The sequence below is a fragment of the Macrotis lagotis genome, chromosome X, assembly GCF_037893015.1.
Source record: "Macrotis lagotis isolate mMagLag1 chromosome X, bilby.v1.9.chrom.fasta, whole genome shotgun sequence".
NCBI classification, from domain to species: Eukaryota; Metazoa; Chordata; class Mammalia; order Peramelemorphia; family Peramelidae; genus Macrotis; species Macrotis lagotis.
Window position 1 is genome coordinate 263055818 of NC_133666.1, and position 25673 is coordinate 263081490.

Consider the following 25673-nt stretch of genomic DNA (forward strand, 5'->3'; position numbering starts at 1 on the left):
GAAATACTATATGACCAGAGAGAAGACCCTGTTAACATTAATACATGCTCACATGGGAAGGTAAGACAATACTGTATTATTAGCATACCTGCTTTGCCTGTCATCTCTTTAAGAACAATCTAAGGAATGAAGCATCTGACTGGAAAATCTTGATGGAGAGGAGAGAATATAAAAACCTCGGGAATGGGAATTGTCTTATTCTGTGCCCCAGAAGATAAGACAACATATACCTGTTGTGATTGATAATGTGCTAGATACTAAGAGGTATCTAAACTAACTAAACTAAGAGATATCTAAACTAATATCTACAGCAGAGCTTTCTGACTTGAAGTTCATAGACTCCCACCAAGGGGTCCATGCTTAGATTTTAGGGGGTCCATGACCTTTGGATGGAGAAAAAAATTACAATTTTTTTTCTATAATCTCTAACTGAAACTTAGCATTTCCTTCAATTATTTAAAACCTTTTTTTTTCCTTTCTGAGAAGACTCCCATAGGTCTCAACAAACTGCCAAAGGGGTCTATGGAAAAAAAAAAAAGGTTAACTGGGACCAAAATTTCAAGAGGTTTTGAATCTACTTAGGAAAACCAGTTCCAACACAAATAAACAATTAACTAACAAAGCGATATTTAAATGATCAAACAATACAGACTATAAATCCTAGAAAATTTGTAGAAAGAAGAAAACACTTGGAATGAAATGTTCAACAGTTTGGGGGGGGGAATCCCATTTAGAACAAGACAAAACTGGAATATAATTTGAATAAGTAAAGAGGCAAAAGATAGATATTTTTTTCTGTTTCAGTTTTTGCACTTCTATCTAAAGGCTTCACACGATGTCTGATATGGATTAGGGCTTAATAAATGCTAATTTATTGAGGGACAGTATAAATGAAACCTTGAAGTTAAAAGTCAGCACAATATAATAAGGGAAAGCAAGATTTGAATGACTGGACATAGGGGTTTGTGTTAGTTGGTAGGTTAAAATTGAAAAGATTACAGAGGACTTCATCTACCAGGCTACTCTGTTTAGACTGTCCTGAAGCTAATTGAAGTTTTTGAAATCCCATGTTTCAAGATCCACCTCTGCACCTCTTCCTAAAATCCTTCCCCTGCTCTTGCTAATTAGAAGTGGTTTGTTATCATTTAGGCATGTCCAGCTCCTCATGGTCCCATTTATGGGTTTTCTTGACCAAGATACTGGAGTGCTTTGCCATTCCTTCTTCAGCTTGTTTTATGGATGAGGCAACTGAGGCAAGTAGACTTACACCAAGTCACACAGCTAGGAAATTTTTGAGGTCAGTTTGAACTAAGAAAAGTGAATTTTCCTGATTCCAAGTCCAGTACTTTCACCACTGTGACACTGAGCTGCCACTAGAAGTGATTGCCATCTCCTAAAAGTTCTCAGAGTATTTGCTTGTATCTCTCATATGTGCTCCTTTTGTTGTATTTCCTTTATAGTAAATTATGTGCTACTGCTATCTCCCTTTTTGGATTATCAACTTCTCAAGGGCTGGAGATCTTATTGATCTTTAGGGCCCTTAAGGACCTAACACAGTGCTTTGTCCAAATAATTATTAATTAAATCTGATGTTGAACACAATTGGTTTAGGAAGCTTTTTCTGGATTTGTAGGCTATTAATCTGATTCTTTGTCTGATTTTACAGTCCTCCTGAGTCATTGGTTTTTCAGATCCATATCAAACTAATTGGCTTTTTATCATCAAAGAAGTAGAAAGATCTTAGAGATCATATAGTCCAGTTTCTTTCTTTTTTGAGATGAGGAAACTGAGAGACTCAGAGTATATAAGTGAGATGCTTAGTATCACACCTGTAGTAACTCATAGAACCAAGATTCAATTTAAGGCCTCAAACTCTAAAGCCAAAGTTTTTTTCCTATGGCAACACCCTGTTTTCCTTTTCCATTTAAACATTGCAATAGCATTTTATTTAATAATTCACCACTAACTCTTATGAATTGCTTATAGAATTAAAAGAGATCTGGTCTAACCTTCCCATTATTTTCAAACAGGAAAACTGAAGCCTACAAGGTTCTACAAGCTAGTGAGTGACAGTCAGGACTAGAAGCCCCATTCAGTGCTCTACTACCATAACACACAGTATTTTTAAAAATGCAGGAACTTTTTTTTAGTATGATCCTAATAAGGTCAAAGGTGAGGTTAGTAAAATTTGTGTCCAAAAAACCCCCTATTCTACAGAATTCATGTATTTCTTGTTCATGTCCCACTTTTCTTTTCCTTGTCCCACTCTGAGATTTTCTTGGCAGAGATATTTAATTGGTTTGCCATTTCCTTCTCCAACTCATTTGAAAGATGTGGAAACTGAGACAAATAGGGTTAATTGACTTGTCCAGGATCCCCCAACTAGTAAATATTCAAGACTAGATTTGAATTCCATAAGATAAATCTTCTTGACTTGAGACTATGCCTTAAATTCATGTATATTGGGGATGAGGGAATGTCAAACAGAGTGTATTTCCTTAATTTAACTTGAATATATCTTAAATGTACATTTTTCTTGCATATTGTCTCCCCCATTAGGCTCCTTGAGAGAAGGGAATGTCTTTGTTTTAGTCTAACATTTTTGGTATTCTCAGAAGTCAGCACAAGTCCTGAAACTCTTACTGAGTGTAGGTCAAATGTCTATCAACACATTGGCAGAACGAATCATAATTGTCAGAAGAATAAAAAAAGACATTTCACAAACTGAGTAAATAAAGTCATTTTTGCATCTGAAGGATGATAGGATATTACTGACATAGAAAGACATTTGAGATTTTTTCACCTTGTAGTACTCTTTTGCTATAAGATGCCTGGCTACATGATATAATAGGAAAGTGAAAATTACCTCCCATCTCTATAGTGAAGTGAGTATATGTTGTGGGAGTGTAATGTTCAGGTCTAGATAGCACATCTTAGGAAGAACACGGAACATACTAGAGAGAATCCAGTGGAATGTAACCAGGGTGATGACAAAGTCTGCATTTTTTTTTGTAAGTTGAAGAAATTGGAGATATTTAGACAATAAAATAAAATTAGTGAGTTTAGGTAGATGAAAGTAGTTGAAGGACTATCAAGTAGAAACAAAGATTGAATTAATTCTGCTTAGCTGGGAGGTAGGAGGGAAGGGAGAAATGGAGTAATGGGTGGAAATTGCCAAGAAATAAAAATAGCCTTGATATAAGAAAAAAACACTTCTATTCATCAGAGCAGAAGTTTCAAGAAATGGGAGTTTCTTTTCATTTAAGATTTTTTTTTTTTTAGGTTTTTGCAAGGCAAGTGGTTTGCCCAAAGCCACACAGCTAGGTAATTATTAAATGTCTGAGACCAGATTTGAACCCAGGTACTCCTGACTCCAAGGTCGGTGCTCTATCCACTATGCCACCTAGCCGCCCCCATTTAAGATTTTCCAGCGTAAGATGCATGTTGTAATATGTTGTAGAGGGATTCTTGTTCAGATATGAACTTTGATTCTCTTTTTTTCTGCTCTTTCCAAGTCTCTCCTATTCTTTGCATTTCCAGTGAGAGACTTTCTGAAAATTTGCTATAAATAACTGGAGCAGGCAAGTATAGGGGAAGAACTTGATCATATTATTTAAGAAAATCTGCAACTTGTTGATGCATTTCCTAACTGATAATCATCCCCTCAGTTTCCAATTCTTTGCCATCACAAAAAGAGCTGCTATAAATATTCTTGTACACGTGGGTCTTTTTTCTCTTTTTTGTGATCTTTTTGGAAATAGTAGTATTTCTGGATCAAGGAGCATGCACAGTGTTATCCTTTGGACATGGTTCCAAATTGCTCTCCAGAATAGTTGGATCAGTTCACAACTCCACCAATGGTGCATTAGTGTTCCAGTTTTTCCATATCCTCTCTCACATTTATCATTTCCCTTTTTGTCATATTAGCCAGTCTGAGATATGTGAGGTGGTACCTCAGAGTTATAATTTGCATTTCTCTTATTATTAATGAAAACAGAAACCTGCATTATAATAGAATTTTATAAAGTTCTTCTAGTCATTGACTGATTCATTGTAAAGGATATTGTATATAACATGTTGGCTATCAAAACAGTATGCAAACATCATTTGAGGAAACTGAGACATAGAAAAGGTAAGTAATTTGCCTAGTTCATATAGGTAGTAAGTAGAAGAACCAGGATTTCAACTCAGGGTGTCTGGCTAAGGATCCTTTCCTTGCCCCTAAATCTGAACAAACATAAAAGATGAAACTGTCAGGGGCGGCTAGGTGGCATAGTGGATAGAGCACCAGCCTTGGAGTCAGGAGTACCTGAGTTCAAATCTGGCCTCAGACACTTAATAATTACCTAGCTGTGTGGCCTTGGGCAAGCCACTTAAACCCATTGCCTTGCAAAATCTAAAAAAAAAAAAAAAAAAGATGAAACTGTCTATCTTTTTCTTTTTTGGCAAAAGATATAGAACAGAAATTGAGACTTTTTTATTCATACCTTAAAATCATACAGAAGTAGTTGCTCAGACATGAATATGTTTCTATGTTATGTTTCACTTGTAAATATATGACATAAGTCAAATGTAGTATTAAAAGATTTAAGTAAATTTAAGGAGTTATTATTGGACAAAATGGAATATCATTCCCTACATTACCAGAATAGGAAGTATTCATTAAAGTTGTTGTGTTTAAATTGGGAAAATATTTTACAATATGCTAAATTTTGCCAGTGAAAATATTTAATACTTTCAACAGTCCTCATTTAGTCACACTGTTAGCAGAAGCTTATGCACCACCTGGCAAAAGGTTTACATTTTATGATATAATAATCTCTTCAGTTTTTATTACATTTTTATTTAATAAGTATTTATTTTTTCCATCCTATTATGTTTCCAACTTGAGAAAAAAGAAAAGCAAAACCCTTGTAGTAAATAAATATATATAGACAAACCAAAAATATTCATATTGTCCATTACAAAAATGCATGTCTTATTTTATACTTGAATGATTAATTATATTTTAGGAAGCAGCTAACATTCCTTAATACCATTACTTTGGAATAATTGCTGATCACTGCCATCAGAATTCTATAGTCTTTATAATGTTGTTATTGTATACATTGTAGTCCTGGTTCTACTCATTTCACTCTGTAACATTTTATAAAATTTTTCCATATTTCCTCTGAACCCATTTTTTTAAGAAAGATTTTATTTTAAGTTTTACAATTTTTTTCCCTTATTCTTGTTTCCCTTCCTCCACCCCCCACAGAAGGCAGTCTGTTAGTCTTTATTTGTTTCCAGGGTATGCACTGATCTAAGTTGAATGTGATGAGAGAGAAATCATATCCTTAAGGAAGAAAAATAATGTATAAGAGATAGAAAAATTACATAATAAGATAATAGGGTTTTTTTTTCTAAATTGAAAGTAATAGTCTTTGATCTTTGTTCAAACTCCGCAATTCTTTCTCTGTATACAGATGGTATTCTCCATTGCAGATACCCCCAAATTGTCCCTGATTGTCGCACTGATGGAATGAGCAAGTCTATCAAGGTTGATCATCACCCCCATGTTGCTTTTAGGATGTACAATGTTTTTCTGGTTCCGCTCATCTCACTCAGAGGCATTAGTTCATACAAATCCTTCCAGGCTTCCCTGAATTCCCATCCCTCCTGGTTTCTAATAGAACAATAGTGTTCCATCACATACACACACACACACACACACACACACACACACACACACACACACATCATATATATATATATATATATATATATATATATATATATATGCCACAATTATTGGTTAAGTCATTTCCCAATTGAAGGACATTCACTTAATTTCCAATTCTTTGCCACCACAAATAGGGCTACTATGAATATTTTTGTAAAGTGATATTTTTACCCTTTTTCATCATCTCTTCAGGATATAGAGCCAGTAGTGGTATTGCTGGATCAAAGGGTATGCATATTTTTGTTGCCTTTTGGGCATAATTCCAAATTCCTCTCCAGAAAGGTTGGATAAATTCATAGCTCCACCAACAATGTATAGTGTCCTAGATTTCCAACATCCCTTCCAACATTCATCATTGTCCTTTCTGGTCCTATTTGAACCCATTCTTTTTATAATTTCTTCTGGCACAATACTATTTCATTTCATTTATATATTAAAGTTTGTTCATCCATCTTCAGTTGCTGGGCTCTATATTCACTTCACCCTCTTTGTACTACAAAAATAATTGCTCTAATTTTCCTCTATAACTAGAGAAGCTCCCCTATGCTGGGAATTTTCAACCAAGAATCGACAAAATAGTTTTTAAAATATGTTGATAATATTTCTTTTTTAATATTTTATTTCTTATTACAGTTTCCTATTTTTTGTCACCACAAAAAGAGCTATTATAAATATCTTGTACAAATAGTTTCTTTCCTTTTTTAAAAAAATCTCTTTGAGATACAGATCTAGTAGTGCTATTCCTGGGTCAAAATATGCAGTTTTATACCCCTTTCAGCATAGTTCCAGATCATTCTCCAGAATGGTTGAATCAGTTCACAATTCCAACAACAATGTATTAGTGTCCTAATCTTCCCACATCTCTTCCAACCTTTGTCATTTTTCTTTTCAGTTATATTAGCTGATCTGACTGATGTTACGTGGTAACTTAGAATTACTTTAATTTGCATTGTTACAAATTGTGATTTGGTGCATTTTTATATAACTATAGATAACTTTAATTTCTTCTGAAAATTGCCTATTCATATCATATCCCCCCTATCGATTGTGGAATGATTCATATTCTTAGAAATTTGACTTAGTTCTCTATATTTTTGAGAAATGAGGCCTTTATGAGAGTAACTTGCTATAAATTTTTCCCCATTTTCTACTTTCTTATAATCTTAACTGTAGTGGTTGTATTTGTGCACAACAACTTTAATGAATACTCCCTATTCTGGTAATTTGATGCAATCGATTTTTTTTTATTTTTTATTATTTTAAATTTATCTACTTATTTTCATCCATATACACATATATATTTTTAAATAACAAAATTTCCTTCCACCCTTTCCTCAGTGGCAAAGTCAGGTTAGCATTGTACATACATATTTTGATAAACATGTTTACAAATTAGTAATTTTTGGTATGAGGAATTAGGATTAAGGGGAAGAGATACATGAGAGATAATTTTTATAAAGTATTTATCAGATTCAGAGGGCTGTGTGTGTGTGTGTGTGTGTGTGTGTGTGTTTTGTTTTGTTCATCTTCCTCTGTATGAGGATAATATAGTCCATAGCCAGTCAAATACAGTTGTCCCAGCATTCTGGACTGCTGAGAGGAGCTGCTTCTATTGAGACTGTTCATATCACAATGTTGTTGTTGATGTGTACATTGATCTCTTGGTTCTACTCCTTTAGCTCAGCATCAGATCTCTTAAGTCATTCTATGCTTCTCTAGAGTCCAACCATTTATGGTTTCTTATACAACAATAGTATTTTATCTTATTCATGTACCATAACTTGTTTAGCCATTCTCTAGTCAATGGGCATTCCCTCAATTTCCAATTCTCTGCCACTACATAGAGAACTGCTATGAATATTTTGGAATATGTAGGACTTTTCCTTTTTTTATAATTTCTTCTGGATATAGAGCCAGAATTGGAATTGCTGGGGTCAAAGGGTATTGCAATCAAAATTGATAATTCTATTTCAATATCAGTAGAGTTTTTTGTAATTTTATATATTTTATTTCATATATTTAGAAACATTATTCTGATCTATAGATTTCACTTGACTACCAGAGGGGTCTAACAAACATACACACACACACACACACACACACACACACCACACACAAACACACAAGCCTATCTTTATTATAATTTCCTGTCAAAATACAGATCTCTGGATGGAAAAATAACTTGATATATTCCCTCACAGTTACAAATAATAGAAATATAAAAATATCAAGAGAAGGAAGTGAAGAAATCTATTCCTGCAATCTGATCTCAAGGAGGAGAGTATTTCATTATGCTCTTCTGAGTTTTGTCATATAACCAGATCATAAATTTCCTCTTCCCCCATTATAATGCATATGATGTGATCAGAACCTGGAAAGATCATGTCATCTAGGTCAAATTCCATTATGAGATGCTCCAAAAGACTGAGCAAATTATTTTGCTATGCTCTGTTTGGATTCTGTGAAATTTTGCTTGAAAATGTGAACATTGGTTAGAACTTATTAAACCTTTGCCATGGAAACATTTTGTCAGCTCAATGAAGTGTTATGACCACTAGTCATTTATTGCTTGGGGGAAAAAACAATGAGTTGCAGGTTAATAGAACACCAGCTCCGAATATGATAGCAGAAAAAGTATTTTCTTTTTCTTGGATCTATCCAAAAACAAAGTGGGAAGAGGATACCACATCAGGGTTTTTCATACTAAATTCATTTGTGGTAACCAGATACATTATTGGGCAGCTAGGTGGTTCAGTGGATAGAGTGCTGAGTCTGATGGCAGGAAGACTCAAATCCAACCTCAAACATGTGCTATCTGTATGAACCTGAGCCAGTCATTTGTCCCAGCTTATCTCCATTTCCTCATCTCTAAAATGAACTGAAGAAGGAAATGACAAACCACTCTGGTATCTCTGACAAGAAAACCCCAAATGCAGTCATGAAGAGTCAGAACCTACTTTAAAAAATGATGAATTGAACCATATATCTTAATGTCACAACTAGTGAAACAGACTCCATGGAATATTCTGGGATGATGATGGAGATGTTCACATGAACATTACAGTAATTTGAGGTTAAAAGTAAATATTTGTCTAAAACACTTTTTCGCTCTATTTTATCCACTAACAAAAATCTTTTTAAAATTTTTTTTTATTTTTATTTTAAGGCAGTGGGGTTAAGTGACTTGCCCAAAGTCACATAGCTAAGTAATTATTAAGTGTCTGAGGCTGAATTAGAACTCAGGTACTCCTGACTCCAGGGCCAGTGCTTTATTCACTGCACCACCTAACTGCCTCCAAAAATATATATTTTTTTAGTATTTTTTTTGCAAGGCAATGGGGTTAAGTGGTTTGCCCAAAGTCACATAGCTAGGTTATTATTAAATGTCTGAGGCTGAATTTGAACTCAGGTATTCCTGACTCCAAGGCTAGTGCTCTATCTACTGTGCCACCTAGCCACCCCTAAAATATATTTTTAATAAATATTCATAGTCTAGCAAACATTCCAGCATTGGTCAAATCCCAAAAGATGTCTTTTTGTGATGACTGATTCCATCAACTACCTCTCTTGGATTCCTGATAGAAGCTAATGCCGATGTTATTGGCTGCCTTCTCTAGTGACCTTCTTCCCCTACTTATGTTTCTTAAAATACTTAGCTCCTTTTTTTGCCCTTTTTATAGTCTATCTTACATTGTACTTAATTTTGTACTACTGTCTAAATCTCACCTACTATGGATGATAAGACCATTAATGCATCATTTATGAATTTCTTGGTTTTTCATTTCTATTCCCAGAGCAGAGGAAAATGTCTTATAAAGAGTAGATGCATTAAAAAATGTTTAATTGAATTGAATTATGGCATTCCATAGCTAGGACAGTATTCTGGTATTCTTGGGAATTCTAACCCAATAATAACTAAGGTGCTGTTGTTGTTAGAGGAATCTGTTGCGTGAATTTGGATGTCCCTCTAGGTTAGCCCCTCTAGGCTACTGGTAGGTAAGACATGTCTTGTCCTTTATTTCTGAGGGAAGAGGAATCTGTGATGTTGGGTGTCTCTGTGTGGGTGGTAAGCAGGTGATGAGACTTGATCTGAGCTGGCTGATTTGCAAAGGCTGAAAGTTGCCAATGACAACTGTTTCCCAAACTAACTTAACTAGGCTTTTATATTAGGAAAAATCTCTGAAGCATGCCCATTCATTGCTGCCTCTGGCAGCAAAGAAGCAGATGGCCCCCTCCCAAATACAGCTTTGAAAATGAAAGGAGATAGGTTTGGGGTAATTGTTTTAAATATATATGCAGTACAAGCTTTCAATTAAAAATATAATATCTCAAATAATTGAATGGATATTTGAGATCTAGAACCCACATCCTGACCTAAAATAGGGTAAAAGTAACATGTTTATTAAGATCATATTTCCCTTTGTTTTTTGTTCTTCCCTCCATTCCCTATTAACTGCATTATTTGTAAATAAATATATACATTAGTGTACACACTGTTGCCTCCTAATGGAATATAAACTCCTTGAGGACAGGTATTCTTTCTGTTTTGCCCTAACACAGTACCTGGTATTCTGGCTTGTTGAGTTCATTTAAATTGAATTCTCCTTCTATTGTTGACTCCAAGAAAGAAAAGTTTTCTATCAATTACAGCTGTCAAGAAATCAAGTGGATTTTTTTTTGTTTATTTTAACTTTCTACAGGTACGTGTAAAAACAAATTTTTAACATTTATTTTTTAAACTTTGAGTTCCAAATTCTTTCCCATCTTCCCACCCCACTCTCCCTCACTGAGAAAGCAAATTATTTGATATAGGTTAAAAACACAAGGTATGGGGATGGCTAGGTGGTTCAGTGGATAGAGCACCAGCCCTGGAGTCAGAAGTACCTGAGTTCAAATTTGGCCCTCAGATGCTTAATAATTACCTATCTGTGTGACCTTGGGCAAGCCACTTAACCCCCATTGCCTTGCAAAAAACAAAAAAACTAAAAACTAAAAAAAAAACCCACAAAGCAGTGTGAAAACTATAAAAATAGTGGAATAAGCTAATAGATGAATATAACAGTTAATTCTTTTCCATAATTTGTGACAAGCACAGGGTGAATTGCCATGTTTAAGATTGACAGATATTCATCATTCATCCTCAATTTATCATTTGAGTAGGGGTTGGCTAGATGACCTCTGAAGGCCTTTTTACATTCAAAGATCAATTATTTGTTTGTTTGAATTACCTTTTTCTATCACCCTCAAAGTCAGTCCCTGATTCTAAAAGAGTGATAATGCATTTTAATTTTCATAAATATATCTAAACATCATGTTTTTATTTCACAGCAGTTGACCAAACTATTTTCATCTATTAACATTTTTTCACTAGAAGCCTGAAGTATTTCTTAAGCTAATAATGATTCTTGACAAATCAATCAGAAAGAATATATGTACCTCATTTGGACTAATTGAGTCTGAACTCTCACAAAATCTGAAGTTTAAGGCTAAGTAATTTGGATTAAATCTAATAAATGTGTAGCTCATTTCTTCAACTTCTAAGTCAGTTGCATTAGTTAGCAAAGTAGTAGTAGTAGTAGCTTTGTACCAAGTAGAACTCAAAGTAAAAACATTATTGATATAAATTTTATGTAAATTTTACATAAATTTCACAAATGTCACAAAGATTTTGAAAATTCAATTTTGGCTGTTTATTATACTGCATTTTGTCATAAAAGACTAGACTGAATCATAAGTAGTTAGTAGTACTTGGTTTGACTAAGAATCAAGGGCTATTTTCTTTCTTTGTGCTGAATCCAAGAGCTGGAATGAACTTGAACTACAATGAGCCAGAGAGAGCAATTCCAATAACGATAAACATACTTGAAAGCATTCCAAAAAGGAGGGTTGCCACAGACAAAATTATGTTTCTTTTAAAAGTATGTTTTTGCCGTTTTCTAGCATAATCCTCTTTTGGGGTGCTCCCCTCTTCTCAGAACCTGTAGTTCTCAGGAATATCTAAAAGCTCCACGGGAACCCCACATTGTACCCCAGTCTGATCCCATCTTCTCTCTGGTCTTTTCTGACTCCAATTCCAGATCAGATTTGCCTGGACTGTGTCCCATTGCCTTAGGGCCCAGTGTGAAGTGGTTGGCTAATCTGATAAACTAAATGTGGTAAACTTGTAATGGGTGCTAATGGGTTGTTTGCATTCTAACCAGGGTCTGTAGAACACAGAATCTTAATGCAAAGGAATTTGTTTCTTGTATTAAACTTATTTTGGTTTTTTTTTTTCAATTAAAAAGTATTGATTTTTTCCCCTCTCACCTTTCCCCATTCCCAAAGGGAAAACAAGACAAAATAAAAAAATCTCTTGGACCAAATAAGAAGTCAAGCAAAACAAATTCTCAAACTGGTCATGTTCAAAAATTTCATTCTAGAGCTTGAGTCTATCACCTCTGTGTAAGGAGTGTCCTTCTTCTTTGGTCTTCTGAAATATAGCTGGTCATTGCATTCAGATGGTGGGAATTTCAGAAAAATAGGCAACTCCTGGGCATTCTATCACTATCCCCAACCCACAACAGAGCTTCCAGCTGCCAAGCACAATTTTGGGCTAACACATATGAAGGATCAAATATATTAAATGAATTCACACAAACTCAGCTAAAGTACAATTAAAGGCTTCCATGTCAAAATTACTATTTTGTCTCCAGCATGACTTTCTCTGTCCTTTGGTCTTGGAGTTTAAGTCTTCACTGGGGGATAAAGGGAGTGTGTGGAGAAAGAGATTATAAAAACAAAACAAAACTAACCATCAACAAAAGGAATCTGGAATGTATAATAATACCTCTAATTTCCCCTTGATGAACCAATTGAGCTTCCATCATCTGTGATGTATTTAGAGTCAACTCCACATCATGATAAGGTATTGAAGTACAATCTAAGAATTGAGGGACTTCGAAAGCCATACAGTTCAAACCCCTCAGCCCTGAGGAGATTAAGTGTACACCAGGATTTGATTTGGTAATGGAAACATTATATGAATAAATGAATTCATGCAAACCTTGGGATAGCATGTACCCCAAGAAAAAGTTGTATTAGAAAATCATTGTCATTCTCTTCATCTCCTTTCCTTCCAGGAAAGTGTTAAAACAAAGAACAATTGGCAGGAAATCCTTGATTGGCCAGAGATTAGATCTAGGCTCTGGACCCTTTCCTGAATTTGATGCCTCTCCACCTTCCTCTATACTCACAATAGAACTAAATCACTCCCTTCTTTCTCTCTTTGCTTCATACCTTCTTTGATTTCCAAGACTGGACAGTTTGAACCCTCCTTAGAACTCAGAACTTGTTTCAATAGGAGTAGCCAGATAGTACATGAAAGATAAGGATATCTATTTATCTTCTTTTCACTAGGCAAGGCCAAAATGCCATGATGCTCTGCCTCACAAAGGATCCCAAGGAACTGTAAGATAACATGCCAATTAAAGTCAAGCAAAGGTCAAAAACTCCTGTCTCTACAAAACTACTGTAAATTTAGAAGATGGCATCCCAAGATTTCAACTTCAAGGTGGCAAAGGAAGAATTTTCAGGATATTCTTGGCTGTAAATTTATTTGAATAGACTAGAAAAGGAAGAAGGACTCCTGTATAAGCCATACAATATTTTTCTCAGAATAAACACGCTATGCTTAAATTGCCTTTTATTAATTGTACTCTCTATAATGTTAGGTGTTCAAACTGAATCTTGACTTACTGTTTCAGTAGAGAATTCTAAAATATACTGATGGAGTCTAGAATAAAGCATATTCTTAAGTAGGTTTCATCTTTCAATTAAAATTAATTAAGCTTGAAGGGCAGCTAGGTGGCACAGTGGATAGAGCACTGGCCCTGGAGTCAGGAGTACCTGAGTTCAAATTTGACCTCAGATACTTAATAATTACCTAGCTGTGTGGCCTTGGGCAAGCCACTTAACCCCATTGCCCTGCAAAAAAAAAAAAACTAAACTAAAAACTAAAAAAACTATAAAATTAATTAAACTTGAGAGTATTTCTCATATGTGTGAAATGTAGCTTTGACATAAATCAAGGCAGATTGGCCCATTTAAAAAAATAGAGGTTAGACATTTTTCGGTTTTGATAACACTTTTTTGCTGATGACAGATATCTCCCAATTAATTAAAGTAGATGGTATTTTGGGGAATATCATTGACTTCTCTTTCTTCCTCACCCTGGATATCCAATCTGTCATCAAGTTCTGTTATTGTCTATTGCATCCATACTCTCCCTTTCTTTTCACTACCACCATTAACACCTTAGTTCAGGCCTTCATTTCTTTATTACACCTTGACTACTGAAATAGTTTTCTAAATTTTCTGATTCTATCCTCTCTCTGTGTGTCTCCCTCTATATATCTATCACTTTTTCTGTATTTGTCCCTATCTCTATCTCTTTTTCAAACCCAATAACATATCACTAAAAAGTTAATCTTTTAAAAATACTGTTTATACTTTTCAGAGCTCCCTACCCTGCCAAAAAACTCTTTGACTCTTAATTCCCTGAAGATAAGATCTTTCTTACCACAGGGTTCAAGGTCTTCCATAATCTAGCCCCTACATATTTTAGAGATAATTTCTGATTGTAGGTAGTAGTGTGGATTAAAATGCCTGCAAAGGATTTGAATGCTACAAGTCTAGGATTTTGTGAGGCTTTGCAAAGTTACCTCCAACTAAATAAGCAGTCTCTCCCACCAACTTAGTTTAAGCACAGAACACAGTCTTACTTTTTCTTGCTCTCATTCTGTGCCCTAGAATTCACCTTTTACTTTTCTTTCTTGGCAGAAATCAGTGTTAATGACATTCCCAGGGTCACACAGTAAATCTCTGAGGATAGATTTGAATTCAGGTCTTCCTGAATCTAAAACCTGTGCTCTATTCACTATACCATCTAGCTGCCCCTTTAGAATTCACTATTTCTAGAATCCCCTGTCCTGGATCAAGTCTGCTCAGGTATGATTGAACTTTCCTTCAAGGCCTAATTCAAATCCCATTTATTCAGTGACATTGTCCCCAAATGACTTGTGTCTCTTAATGAGCAATGCTTCCACTTCCAATACTCCTGTAAAATTGGTTGATTTTGCCAAGTATTTGCTACTTTACCTGTGGTATTTGGTTTTGTTATCTGACTGTCTCTCTGGGTTCTTATCTGATTAAATGAGATAGCTTTTGAAAGGTGCCTATTACAAGGTCTGATTAATAGGAGGCATTTAAATTAGTAGTTGTTCCCTCCTTCCTTGTCATGAATTACATATATGTATGTATGTATGTATGTTTATATATTATATTTATACACACATACACACAGGACATAGCCTATGTGTAGATATAACTATTGGAAGTCTATATTTATGTCTTTCTATGTATATGTGTGTATATATATATACATATATATATATACACATATGTATATCTACACATTGAGAGACAAAGAGAGAGAAATTGATTTCATCATGTACTGAAGGGCAAAAAGAAACATATCTATGTAAGGAATATTTGGACAGCTCAGCTTTGTGCTGCTAAGGATGTACATAAGATTACCAGGAACATAATTGCTACCAAGAAGGCCAAAATGAAATAGGTGCAGCATATGTATCAATATCTGTGGCAGAGGTGAGCAAGACCTTGACCAGATCCTTATTTCAAATGGAGTCCACATTGAATTGTTATTTGGTGACTTAAATATGAAATCAATATTGTGGAAATTGGCATGAACTATTTGAAAATTTGTTGCCTGGTAAAGAACTAAGAGGACAAAGGTTTGTTTATTCTCGAGAAGTCTCAGACCTGTACATTATGAATATTATAACGAGAAAAGAGACCTGAGGTTGAGGGTTGCAATAAAGCTGTGTTCTTTCACAAAAGGAATTGGATAGTATCTGAAAGACCATTGCTGATTTGGGAATCATTTTGGAAACAGATATCTCCCTGTTTTCCAATCATTACCTGGTTAAGCCAAAGGTCAAAATCACTGCCAAGTAATAAGAAAGGACAATGGGAAGAAAATGATATTTCATATGATGATAGAACTTTTAACCTAGTCTGTGAGCTATTATTGCTAAAAAAAAAAGGGGGGCGGGGAGTGGGACTTAAAAGAAACTAGGGAAGTCAGCCAGCAGAGTTGAAGAGGTTGAGCATTCTGATTATCAGGAAAAAAAAGAGAAAATTGCCTAGAGATGAGAGATGGAGTATCTTGTTCATGAATGAGCCAGACTACACCTGACTGGATCCAAGAATATGTGAAGTAAAGTGCAAGAAGTATAAAGTGTAAGACAACTGGAAAGGTAGGATGGGACTAGATTATGAAATTTTTGAATTCCAAACAGCATTTTGTATTTCATACTGGAGACAATAGGGAGTTAGTAGAGTTTATTGACTTGGGGGAGAGAGAGTCAACATGATTAGACTTTCTTGTTAGGAATATCACTTTAGTGGCTGAATAGAAGGTAGGATGGAAAGAGGAGAGATCCATTAGTAAACTATTGCAATAGTCCAGAGGTGAGAAATGTTACTAATTGACAGGCCTTTACAGCAGAGTTGATTTGGGGGACTAGAGGTAGTGAGGATGACCAGGATGATACTTAGGTTTGAAAGTCTGGATCTGGAAAGATGGTGTTGCCCTCTATAATGATAGGATAGAGAGGAGGAAGAGATTTAGAGTGAAAGATAAATTCACTTTTGAACATGATTATAAGATAGGTTCTAGACATCCAGTTTGAGATGTCTGAAAGTCAGTTGGAGGCACAAAATTGGAGGTCAGCCCATTTTGGGACAGTTTTGAGAATTGTTGGCATAGAGATTAGGAATATGTGTGACATTCTGTCTTAGAGATTTGCCCAGTGCACTAAAATGTTCAGTGCCTTGCCCTGTATGTAGACAGTATGTGTCAGAGGCTTAATTACTTCAAAGTTAGCCTTCTATCCATTATGTGACACTGCCCGACTATAATGCTTTGACATTCAAAATTATTGACACAAATAGACAAAAGCAGTATGAAGAGTATGGATGAAAGACTGCTGGGAATTTTATCTGCAGCTATCCTTACTTCAGGTGGAGCCTTCTTATTTGGTTTTCATAGCTTTGTAGAATCCAAATCAACACCATCCCTGGGAGGAATTTACCTATGGTTGTTAAGGAAATAATTTTAAAACATTTGTTGATCTGCAATAAACTTTTCATCTAGAATTGGTTTCCCTATGTTACTTAATAGGTTATTCAAATACCTCTACCTTTATCTCTATAGGCTATTCTCTTGATTCAATGAATATACAGAGTTCATTTGAACATACTTTGGATGGTACTTACTAGGTAGAGCAATGGATAGAATACCAGGCCTAGGAATCAGGAAGACCTGAATTCAAATTTGACCTTAGAAACTTACTAGCTTTAACATCTCTTGCCTCAGTTTCCTCATCTATAAAATGAACTTGAGAAGGAAATGGCAAACCACTCCAGTATCTTTTTCAAGAAAACTCCAATCGATGTCACAGAGTCAGATATGACTGAAACAACTGAACAACCATAACAAGAGGGAAAACTTGCTGGCAGGAAATGCATTCAGTTAAATTTCAAAATCATATATAAATAAGAAGAGAATTTCTGATTTTTTAAAATTATTCCCATCACCTTCCAATCAAAAAGAAAATGGAGAGATGACTGCAATAGAGGGAGACCTGCAAATGGACTGGGTTTTCAATTTTTTTTATCAGACTCTAAGCTACCTTGAGAATTCTGTGCCTCAGTTTCCCATGAATAATCAATTGCCAGGAACACAAGTATTATTGATCTTGAGTGGCCTAAAATAATAAAAGCCATGAAAAAAATTTAGGAAAACTATCACATAGTTCAGAAATGTTACTGTCTGCTCCAGGCGTGGGTGACTTTGTCAAAGAGTTTCGCCCACTTCCAAATTTCCACTTGTTAAAACCTAAGGTCTTATTTGGCTGTCACTTAAGAGCACAGTGTTTTTCAGTCAAGTGCCTAGCAGCTAATTTTAACAAGATTATGTGAAATAGGAAAAAAGAGAGCTGCTGTTAGTCTATTGGAAGCAGTTTCGCTCCATTAGTTACAGGATTATTAGGAGAATGACCATTCTGTCCCTTTCATATAGTTATCTATATTCACAACTTTTCTATTTAAATTTATACAGCAATGATTCACTACTTTGGTTTTGCCATACCCCAGGGTGTTGAAAGTCATCTTCAGGGGATGTTATTTAATCCCCAAATCCAAATGAATTTTAATTAACAATGGTATACATCATTGGAGGTTGGAGGGGGTGTACGTTATCATGAAACTAAACCAATAGTGACAGATTTGGTGACTTAGTTGGCAGTCACTGTCCTGAATATTGCAGATGCCAAAGGCAATATGACATTTGCAGAATGACTCTAATCTAGGTTAATTCAAGTTGCTCTTATGGTATGCCAATGTTGCTGAGCAGCAAAGGTGAAATCCAGTACCTCTTTCTACACTTGTATTAGGGGAGAAGAGTTCTTAGATACAGTCAGTGTTTCAAAATATGTCTAAGAAATTTGCAATGCAATGTGTAAGAAAGTCTGTGAGCTATTAACCAGGTGGGGTTCATGGAGGTACCAGTCTTGAACTTTGTATGTCCTTGGCTTACAAAGAGGCAGTCAGGAGGTCATGAAACCTATGTTCCTCAGGTGGGTCTGTGGTCAGGTTCTAAACAATGATGAGGTGTATCACATCTTGTCTGATGCTCATCTACCAAACTGTCTAACATCTCTAGAAAAGGAAGTGCCCAGAGAGGGAAAGCAGAACATGGCACAAGTTTATCATTGTGTCTCAATAAAAATTTGTAAAGAACATTTTGTTCCTGTTTATTTTTTCTTAGTTGATTGTTTATATTTATATTTAGGGGCAGCTAGGTGGCATAGTGGATAGAGCACTGACCCTGGAATCAGGAGGACCTGAATTCAAATCTGATCTCAGACAATAATTGCCTAGCTGTTGACCCTGGGCAAGTCACTCAATTCCATTGCCTTAAATATATTAAAAAAAGGACAAACATTAAATGTATAAAAATTATATTTATTTATATTTATTATATAGCAATTAATTCTCAATAAACGACAGACTTATAAACCTTTTTTTAAAAACAGATTATATATACTATTATAGTATGAAATACATAGTTTCATAGTAAACTATTGAATGTAACAATTGTGATTGATGAAAGCACATGCAACTTCCTGGTCTTATAATTTATGAAAAGAAATGTGTTTACAGCAAGCATCTAGAGCCAACATTAAGCATTGTGATTAATTTGTTGTCTTATAGTGTTATTTTTCATTTAAAATATATTTTCCCCAATTACATGTAAAAACAATTTCTAACTTTCACTTTTAAAAACTGAATTCCAGGGGCGGCTAGGTGGTGAAGTGAATAGAGCACCAGCCCTGGAGTCAGGAATACCTGAATTCAAATGTGGCCTCAGACACTTAATTACCTAGCTGTGTGGCCTTGGGCAAACCACTTAACCCCATTGCCTTGCAAAAAAAAAAAACCTAAAAAAAACCTGAATTCCAAATTCTCTCCTTCCTTCCCTCTCCGATCAATAAGAAGGTAAGCAATTTGATAAAATTTATACATGTGTGCACAAGTAAAGCATATTTAAATATTAGTCACATGGTGGGGAAAAAGATTTTAAAAAACCAGGAAAAATAAAGAAAGCTTAAAAAGTTTGCTTCAATATGCATTCAAGCACCAATAGTTCTTTCTCTGGATGTAAATCGCATTTTTCTTCATGAATCCTGTCTTAGATCATTGTATTCCTGAGAAGAGCTAAACCATTCATAGTTAATCATCTTACAATATTGCTATTGTTGTATACCATGTTCTTCTGGTTCTGCTTACTTAACATAAGTAGTTCAAGGTTTTTCTGAAATCATCCTGCTTGTCATTTCTTATAGCACAAGAATATTCTATACAATCATATATCATACCCCAGTTGATGAGATCCCCTCACTTTTCTGTTCTTGGTGACAACAAAAAGAGCTGAGTGTTGCCTTTCCTACATTACATTATTCGTAGTTATCCTACCATGTGGTTCTTTTGGTTTTATTTCTTTGCTCTTATTAATTTCTATCAGGCTTCCTTCCCAATGCTTCTCTTCATGATTGTCCTTCACTGGGGTACAATGATATTATATTCCTTTGTTTAAACATTTTCTAGCCCATAAGCACAAATTTTGTTTCTAGGACTGCTTTGAGGTGGAAGGGGGTGGTGGTGAGAGGCATGGAGGAAAGCCTTCTTTTAAAGGCACAATTCTGCACATATGGGATAGTACCAAAGTTGGTGGATGAATAGTTCAGTTTGACTGAAGCATAGAGTATGAGAGAAGAAGTAATTTGTGATTTATCTAAGGCACATTGGAAGCACATTATGGGTGGGGTGGGATTGTTTATTTTCCTGGAAGCCATGGGGAGTCATAGATATTCCCTAAACCAGGGAGAGAAATGGTCAAGCTTCCTTTAGGAATGTTAATTTGGTAGTTAGATGGGCTTCTAGGTACATAGTGCATAGGAGTCAGGAAGCCTCCTCTTCCTGAGTTCATATCTGGCTTCAGATATTTAAGAGTTGTGTGATCCTGGGCAAGTCACCAGTTTGGCTCAGTGTCTTCATTTGTAAAGTGAACTGGAAAAGGAAATGATAAACCAGTCTAGTATCTTTGCCAAAAAAACCTCTCAACTCCAGTTGAGAGATGGATATAACTGAACAACAGCAATAAAGTCCTTTTCAGGCTGCTCATCCACCTTTGGTATCTTCCTTTCATCCAATTCTCTCTTGTGGCTCTAAGAAGCTGTACCACACAGTACACTGGTAAATTGTTTCAGCAGACAGACTAAACTAGGTTGGAAAGATGAGGGATGTCTACCACAAGTATGTGAAGCCTTCCCACACTGCTCCCCACCCCCGGCCCCTGGGATGAGAATAGGGTGGGAGAAGCAATCCAAAGAGGAAAACAATTTGTTCCAAAGGTCATTGATGGCAGCTGAAATAGGTGCTGTGGAGCACTTAGAGTTGGGTCAGACATTGAAGATGCCAAGGTTTATGACCTTATCTCAAACCATTGCCAGTACTTCTGACTTTTGTCTTGCCAATGGACTTGGATAGCTCTGGAAGAGAAAATGAAGCTGATGACTGTGCCTCTCTTAAACTCTGCCTCTCTTAAATCAAGTTTATGCAGGAATCAAGATAACACCCATTATATCAGAAGTCTTCTTCAAGAATGAAGGATGAACAACAACGAGTCACATACCCTCATGGCACCATGACTGGGGACTGGTTATGACTTTTGAAGCTAGAGAGGAGATAAAAAGTCATAAGAGTCAGAAAAGTTATGTTGCTAAAGGTGGAGAATCCTGAATAGAGTAGTAGAATTTAGATCACAGGTCTCTCTAAAATGGAAGGGACTTCATGAGTCATTTAAATATATTTTATAGTTGAGGAAACTGAAATCCAGAGAGGATGGTGATAAGATCACAGAAAGAATTTTTATTAGGAGTAAGATTCGCAGCCAGATCCTAGGACTTCTGTGCTATTGCTCTTTTAATTGTCTCACAGATATGAAATCTGAATCCAAAGCAGAATGAGTCAGAATCAGAGGGTCAACAGAATAGGGCTAGGGGTAGGCCAGTAGAAGAAATGTATAGTGGGATCCGGCAGAAATTTCAGGTACTGGGAGAAAAAGGAAGGGTCACATTTGTTTCAGAGTCCAAGAAAATTTGCCACATCCAATATCCAACAGGACAAATGATGTTATTCTCTCTTGCCTGAGACCAACCCTTAACAGCTTTTACCATCAAGCTAAGGGTTCCATGTGCCTCACTCTTGTAGGAAAGAGTTGTTTTTGAGAATAGAGTGCTAGGTCTGGTGTTTGGAAGATCTGAGTTCAAATGTGGTTTCAGACACTAGTTGTTGAGTCTGGGCAAGTCACTTAAATTCATTTACCTTAGTTTCCTCATCTATAAATAGAATTGGAGAAGGAAATGGGAAACTACTCCTGTATCTTTGCCAAGAAAATGGAGTCAGGAAGAGTCAAACATGGGAAAACCACAAAGTCTGAACTTTAAATCATAGATTCCATATAACTGCAAACACTCACCAAAGCAAATGAGGATGAGAAAATTGATATTTTGAGGAGTTAAGTGATTGTCCCCATGCAAACATCTAACACATGAGTTGTTATATTAGGTTATAATTATATTATATATATTAATTAACCTAATATATATTAGGTTATAAATCTCTTGATTTCCAATCCAGGCATCTTTCTACTATTACCACCTTGCATCCAGTGTTTAACTCAGACATAACACCTTTATGGAAGTATTAAATGTTATCTCCCTCCATATCAAGCACTCCATAGTCATGTCAGTCCCGTCATGTTGACTTTTCCACACAAATATTTCTTCCTTAATTGAGATTTTTTTCAAATTTTTATTTTGAGGTCTGATGTGGTTTTCATGGCTCTAATGAGATTATTGTCTATCTACAATTTGTTCATCCCCACTCCTTGCTTCTATACACTCTATTCTCAGTTACAAAAACACACTCTCACTCTTACTAATCATTTCTACCTCATTTGCAAACTTAACCCGTTCCATTCCTTTGCATTGCCTTACCACTTAAGTACTTGGGATATTTGCATGATGCTTTGTACTCTTTATGTTTTCTTATTAAATTATCCTCCCCCACATGTTTATTAGTCTTTTTTTCCCCTAGGTTGAGAGCATTTTCAGAGAGAAGGTGATGAAGAGGGTGTAATACATTACTGTGTTATAGTGCTTTTATTGTGTTTTTTTTTCAGTTACTGTCATTCATATCTGACTCTTAGTGACCCCACTTGAGTTTTTGTGGCAAAAATATTAGGATGGTTTGCCATTTCCTTCAGCTCATTTTACAGATGAGGAAACTGAGGCAAACAAAGTTACAGCTATCTGCTCAGGATTACAGAGCTCATAAGTGTCTGAGGACACATTTGGACTCAGAAAATTGTCTTCCTGACTCCATCCATTGAAAAGACATTGAAAAATCAATCAAGTTTTGATATATTTTTGTAAAGTCACTTAGAGAACTTGGTTTGAAGTATTCCTGAAGTGGTCCCTTTCACTTTTCCTAAGAGACTTTTGTTAATTCATTTAATCACAACAAAATAGAACCTAGTTGTGCCTTGGGACTCTGCATATTGGACTGTCAAAAGGTGGGTGTATCTGGGATATTGGCAATGTTCCATCAGCCCTCTCTCAGTAAAGGTTAATTAACATTAACTTCTCCTATGAGCAAAGACTTCAAGTATCCTATAATTGCAATTACTCTTAGAGTAAAAATCTGATTGATAATTTACAAGGCTTTAAAAGTGAACACTTGAATGAAAAGAAAAGAGGCCAGGTTGGGGATATATTTAGAATTAGGAAGCTTCAAGCTCAATCCTAGTAGGTTTCTTTAGTGACCCTGGGCAAGTCACTTAACTTCTCTGAACTGTCAGTTTCCTCACAGTAAAGTAGAGGAAACAGTTGAAGGTCTGAGTTCAAGGTCTGTCTCAGCTACTTATTAACTATTTCATTTAACCAAGCTCAGCCTCAGTCCCCCATCTGTAAAATGGGCAAAATAATAGCACCTAACTCACTGGTTAGTTTTGAGTTCTGAATTAAATTATCAAATGTTTGTAAAGCAGTTTACAAACCTTAAAGCATTATAGAATAGCTAGCTATTATTAATAATTCACAATATTGTATTAAATAAAGTAATGTATGCAAATTGAAATATTATATATAAATGTAAATTTGCTATTATATGTAACCATATTATATATAATTCTTCATAATGCTCATCAGTTATATTAAAAGGAAAATGTATTACTCTTACTACCGTGATATAGTGGATGAATTTCAAACATTTCTTAAGTAGGGTATTTAAAAAAGAGTTTTTAAATTATAAAATACCTTTCTCCACATTTGGATAAATCTGTGTTTTTATCCATATTGATACTCCCTGTGATTGTAAATATACCATCTCATTCACACTTTCTCATTCTGTCCAATTCTTGTCTATAAACTGTCTATAAATCCTTCACAAGGGCTCCACCCAACATTTAAGGGTCAAATTCCCTTAGGTCTGTTGATATTTTAAAGTGGCTGGATTATCACCAGGTTCCCATTTTCTCTCTATCAAAAGTTTTAGTTCTCCTTTCTAGTGCTGTATTTGGTTTCAAAGGTTTCAAAGTTATATCTTGAGATAGGTGATGATTTTTGAATTGGTTTTTTTAGGCTTTTTTTTTTGCAAGGCAATGGGGTTAAGTGACTTGCCCAAGGCCACACAGCTAGGTAATGATTAAGTGTCTGAGGCTGGATTTGAACTCAGGTACTCCTGACTCTAGGACCGGTGCTGTATCCACTGAGCCACCTAGCCACCCAGATTTCTGAATTGTTACAGCATATTTTTCCATCAGTAAATTCATAGGTTAGGGATACTTTTTTCCCCCCTCCTAAATGCCTGCAGCTAAATTTGGGGGTGATGGTGGAGGAGGATATGAAAGGATCAATAAGAAAGAATTCCTTGTGTCAGATTTCTTCATCATTGAAGAAAGTAACCACCAAAGAGATCTGTGACTTTTTAAGAACTGATAAACCATATAAACAGGGACAGCAATTTTATCATCCTTGTAAAGTCTCCTCTGTCATCACTCCTGGGCAGTTCTCCCTCTTAATGCAAGAGGATAATAGAAATCAATTGGCAGGCCAGGTTACTAGATGGTTTTGTGTTGAATTTGGCAGGGGTCAGAGTTAGGCAGGTTAGAGAAGCCAAGGACCTGTACGGTGTCCTCTCAGTCTCATTTGAAAATGTTTGTTTTCTCTATCCAAGGAAGGAGAAACAGCCTTTCTAATCTTCTAGGATTTATCGCAAGGTGACTAGAGAAGCAAGGCAAGGGAAAAGCTGCCTTTTCTAGGGCAGGGCTTGTTTATTCTTCCCTTCTGTGGGTTTTGTTTGACTCGGTTTTGAAAGACTGGCCACTGGTGGTCTCTTCGGAACTAGAGGTGTAGAGAGAGGAAGAGGTCTTGGGGAGGGGAAGGTCGAGTTCAAAGTTTCTCTTTCCTCCGAGTTCAGGAATAAGCAAAGGCAAAGAGAGAGCCAGACAAATGAACAGGCTTCTGATGATTAAGCCCTCCCTCCGCCAGGACTTTTTATGTACATAAGTAGAAGTCACTCGAGCAGCTGCAGCACATTAGTTCCAATAGTTTAACCGGCTGCGGCTTTGTAGCTCTGACCAAAGCTGGGCCAACGTAGTCGGTCACTTCCTTCCATGTTCATTTGCCATGAGACCTAGCAAGTGATCTTTGGCAGGGAGGGGGGGGGGGGGCACTGTGAGAGGGAGCTGTGGTCCTGTTTACTAGGCTCCCGTGGAGCAGTCGGTAGCTTGCCTTTCCCGGGATCCCTGTCCATCTCAGAGCCTGAAGCCGGCAGCGCTTCGGGATCACCTCTAGTGAGTGGCAGCTCCGTGCCTTGGTCTGGACTGGATTTGGGCAGAAGCCCTGGGGCACAGAGGGGCACCGGAGCCCGCTCCTTGGCGCTGCAGCCGCCCCGCCGCCGCCTGTTGCGCAAAGTCGTCTGCAGGAGATGGCTCAGCAGACCTCAAGCCCAGACACCTTGACTGTACCTGAAGTGGATAATCCGCATGGTGCCAATCCGTGGTTGAATGAGGATCTCGTGAAGTCCCTCAGGGAAAACCTGTTGCAGCACGAAAAGTCCAAGGTGTCCAGGAAGTCGGTGTCTCCCAAGCTGTCTCCTGTGATTTCTCCTAGAAATTCTCCCAGGCTCTTACGCAGGATGCTTCTGAATAGCAACATACCCAAACAACGCCGTTTCACCGTGGCACATACCTGGTAAGAGTTGC

General features: G+C 36.3%; 1 protein-coding gene across 3 annotated transcripts in view; it reads left to right on the forward strand.

Annotated features, from left to right (window-relative positions):
• PDE4D (phosphodiesterase 4D) overlaps window positions 1-25673 on the forward strand; it is a 1222901-nt gene that overhangs the window by 274911 nt on the left and 922317 nt on the right. The window contains exon 2 of one of the 3 annotated variants that reach the window (XM_074203069.1): window positions 13118-25662. The exons of 1 other annotated variant lie outside the window; for it this stretch is intronic. In XM_074203069.1, the coding sequence (XP_074059170.1) occupies window positions 25397-25662 (266 nt within the window). In that variant the 5' untranslated portion in view covers window positions 13118-25396. Of the gene's footprint in view, window positions 1-13117; window positions 25663-25673 lie in introns of those variants that run through there. One more of the 3 variants, XM_074203058.1, reaches the window with a different exon arrangement.